General features: G+C 38.7%; 1 protein-coding gene across 1 annotated transcript; it reads right to left on the reverse strand.

The window, feature by feature from the left end:
* Nucleotides 1–255: 255 nt before the first annotated feature.
* RPS12 (ribosomal protein S12) lies at nucleotides 256–3,635 on the reverse strand. The gene is made up of 4 exons (XM_009580404.1): nucleotides 3,524–3,635; nucleotides 1,743–1,845; nucleotides 1,132–1,233; nucleotides 256–349 (listed from the first exon to the last, which is right to left on the reverse strand). The coding sequence occupies exons 1-4, from the start codon at nucleotides 3,619–3,621 to the stop codon at nucleotides 287–289; spliced, it is 366 nt and encodes a 121-aa protein (XP_009578699.1). The 5' UTR covers nucleotides 3,622–3,635; the 3' UTR covers nucleotides 256–286.
* Nucleotides 3,636–4,040: the final 405 nt, after the last annotated feature.

The following is a 4,040-nucleotide window of genomic DNA, read 5'->3' on the forward strand; positions in this document are numbered from 1 at the left end:
TAGTAATCACTGTCAGCATTTTTGCAACTAAGAAGCTGCGTGAAGTTCCATAAGTTGCTACTCTCTAGGGTAGGAACAGGAAACAGAAGCAGCCTAGAATAGGAATGGCAGGGATTACCATTATCTTTTTAGCAAGCTGACAGGGTTAACATAATAATAAACTACACCAAGACCTGCAAAGTCCTTTCTTCTCCTGATGTTATCCTTTGCAACTCGAAGAACTATTCCACAAATACCCACCCATTAATCACACACACACTAGTCAAGTTCAAAATTTATTTTCCGTTCATTTCTTGCACTTGAAGTACTCTTCGATGACATCTTTGGCCTGAGATTCCTTGCCGTAGTCCTGTAACACAAGATAACTCATTAATAACATACAGACCCATTCAAGATTTTATAACCTGTTTTTAAAAGGACACCTGAGATTCTGACACTTTTTCTCAAGGCATTCCCAAATATTCCCAAAATTCCATACAAGTAACCTCAAGGAATTTGCCAGCTGCTTTCCCATTGTTCTCTAATAAATGACTATTCTAATAAAGGACTATGCAATTTTGTTAAAATGTAACACCCAGTGGTATGGATTCAAACAAATTCTTCATTTCTGCTTAAAGAAAACCAAGTAAAGTACGTGACACAGTAACAAAAGTATGAAAACACATGCAGAAGGCATTAGTCTTTATTGTGAAGATGTAGCCATCTCTTGGGACCTCAAAGACAACAAAGTCTTCAAGGCTCGTACTGTGGCTTTATTTTACCAGCTTTATTTTAAAATATGCTCTGCGGAACATTTTCAAGTTGAGCAGACGCATTTAACTGGCATTTTTTTCTTCAGCAAAACTTCATCTCTTCTAGTTAAAAGGCCTTTCCTTTAATGCTTACTGGTCAGTGGGCATAGATACTTTAAGGATACAACCATTAATTCACAAAATTTATATGACATTTTAAATAAACATGAAAGAGAATATAGAACAGGGAAGCAGTTTACTTCCACTACCAACAATGGAAAGCAACTGTTTTAAAAAAATAATCTAAGAGCTCTATTTAATAGTCCCTTATCTAAGCATCCTTGTCTTTACTGCTTATTTTCAGAAGTCAAGAAAAAAGCCAGAATTAGCATAATCTTACTTTGACAACCACACAACTGCAGCCCACTACTTTGCGAGGTTTTCCTTCTCTGTCAATCTTGCAGAGACCTACCCATTCACCCAGTTTCTTGTTGTCATCAACCTGTGTAAAACATTGCATCACATTAGAGCTAGTCATTTCTAACATAACCGGGTTCAGCAAAAAAGCCGCTGTACTCTCAGAAGTATTGGGTAACGGATGGCTCTTTCCTCACAAGTATCAGTAGAGGGAGCCAAAGTATCATCATTGTACAGCTCGTAAGTATTTTAATTTGAAGAAAAAGTCATGTTAAGTATCCTCCCATGCTCCACGACCACTTGCAGCATTAATTCTATTTCTTATTATACAGGACACAAAAATTCATTTCAACTTTGTAAAACACCCAGTACACATCCTTTGCCATTTACATCCACAGTTTCTGTACTGCTTATAGGACAATCACATAGAACTAAACCAAACTCTACTGCTAAGAGAAATTTTGCTTAGATAAGCCATATACAGAATTACAGCATAGCGTTTCAAAGGTTCAGCTCTCTATATGCTGAAACAAGCAGCTTATATTGCAAGTAGAATAACTGTTCCAAACTTATGTCTGAAGTTCTGACACTCACCTTTATTAAGTTGATCTGATGTTCTGCACAAAGTGCTTCAACTAACTTTACGTACGTGGGTTCATCACAATTTGAAGCCAGAACACAAAGATGGGCTTGGCGTCTAAAGAAACCGAAAACTGAAAAATGTAACTTCAGATGCTGCTTAAACTTTCTTTAATAATCAAAACCACGAAGACCAAAATTCAGCACATGCATTTCTAGACAACCACTTCCCAAGTTTAATTTTTGGTTTTGAGACACCATATGCTTTTGAAATACTAAATATACTTTTGATACTATCTATTACTTTTTATGTTCTTCATATATGTAACAGCCTACTCACACATTATTAGCTTTATTACCAGATTCTATTCTAGTTTTGGAAGCTTCTAAAAATCCCGCTAAATAAATTCTCAGCCCTTGGAAAAAGGTAATGACTGGATAAACGCCAGGTCCCATAAAGAACGGACATCACTGTTAGAAAGCAACCAAGTTATAAGCTGCTTCTTGTTTACCTCAGATTACAATAATTTAACTTAAGAATTGTAATTATTAAAAGCTTGAATTTCCCTGTCAAGTTGTTACAAGCTCTTCAGAACAACCTTTTCTACTTACGTTCAAAGAAGCTGTTATGACAGGGCCCCAATTCTAATTAGGCTCTTTGTATACAGTGGTACAATGTTAAGAATACCAAAGGGATACCTAACAACAGAGAGAGCTGTATAGGTCTTCTATGCTTAACCTAACGTAATGTGACCACTGCAAACAAAATCAGTTTTCTCTATGGCCTTCTTCATCACAAGTTTCACCAGCATGTTTCAGAAACATTTCCAAGCAAGAACCATCACACACAAATGTATACAAACCTTGTACATACATCATCCTCTTAACACACAGCATATGAAGTTGTAGCTGAACTCAAAAGAACTCTTACAACCTAATTGTCAGTCACCCACATTGTATTTCTCTTCCACTATTTGGTACGCTTCGCATACAGGTTTGTCAGACTGCTGTTCTCACTCATAAGAGTGAAGGGGTATCCGACAAACTGTTAAGTCATCACCCAAACCCTGTAGCATTACGCTTAAGCACTGTCTATTCTTAAAAGTATGTGCATATATATAGACACACACAGGTGTGTATGTATGCGGATATATACACATAAATATAATACTTCACCCTACCAAGAAGCCATAACTAATCACCATGGTTAGCACATATATGACAAGTTTAATATTGTTTTGCTATTGTACCAAAGCAATTATTTACAGCTGCAAGACAAAAAATGAAGCTAGCACAAAAGTAAAGGCAAGCTATGATATTCAGTTTTTCATCAAAACTAAACCAACTCCCCCAGGTTAAGTCTGACATACATATTGACACTCCCAATTAAAATTCTTAGAAAGTTTTGAGAAGAGTTTATGATTTTTTAAAACACAAGGTTCTTGAACCCCAGATTTCCACAGCTACATACCGCAAGCGCCATTCCATTTTCTTCACAAAACCAATCCACATGAAAACTCGATGGCACTGGGGTCACAAAAAGACAGAATCTAATACACTAGATGCTGTTATTCGTGAGCCACTGAGTTTAGCATCTGTATTTTAAGATCACAATTAAAGACCCAAAACAGAGATAGCAAATGACAAAACTGCATGGCAGAAAAACATGTTCTTGCAAAACCTTTCAACTAAACTCCTGGATAAAGTGAGCACTGCATGTGTTCCAACATACCTCATCACAACATACCTCACCCAGTTTAGCTATTCACCATAGACAAAACAGGAACACCACTTACTTGTCCAAGGCTTTGGCTGCTTCACGAATACCACGAGCTAGGCCATCGTGGATAAGTGCGGTCTTCAGCACTTCTTGCAGGGCAGTGTTAACATCCATTACACCTCCAGCAGTAATGCTAAAGAGAAGACAGATATTATTGCTCTGATCGTGTCAACATCTTACAACTATAAGCAAAAGCTTCCCGTTCACCTGCAAGCATCCAATCATTAAAAAAATACAGAAAAAAGGCAAGCTAAAGAACTAAGCCAAAGGAGAAACCGAAAAGAAGACACTGAAAGAAACTAAGAGAGATTAAATGCTCCTGGCGAACCAGCCAGCTGCGCTCTCTTCATGCTCCCTTACAAAGAAGAGGGAGCCGTGCACCCAGCCACCCCGTCAGCCAAACCCCACGCCGAGCACCCAGCCTCCGCCTGCAGGAAGCATGCGGCAGCTCCACGGTGGGGCCTGCGCAGGCCGCCCGCCCGCGGCCGGAGTTGCAAGGCCCCGATACGGAGCGGCGCGAAACAGCGCAGTCA

This window comes from Fulmarus glacialis, unplaced genomic scaffold, assembly GCF_000690835.1.
Source record: "Fulmarus glacialis isolate BGI_N327 unplaced genomic scaffold, ASM69083v1 scaffold41216, whole genome shotgun sequence".
NCBI lineage: Eukaryota > Metazoa > Chordata > Aves > Procellariiformes > Procellariidae > Fulmarus > Fulmarus glacialis.

Excerpts from the sequence above, each read along its gene's own strand:
- RPS12 (XM_009580404.1), bottom strand. The coding sequence starts at position 3,621 with ATGGATGTTAACACTGCCCTGCAAGAAGTGCTGAAGACCGCACTTATC. Across the intron at positions 1,234-1,742 it reads ATCAGATCAACTTAATAAAG|GTTGATGACAACAAGAAACT; the intron begins GTGAGTGTCAGA and ends TGTTTTACACAG. Across the intron at positions 350-1,131 it reads GCAGTTGTGTGGTTGTCAAA|GACTACGGCAAGGAATCTCA; the intron begins GTAAGATTATGC and ends CTTGTGTTACAG.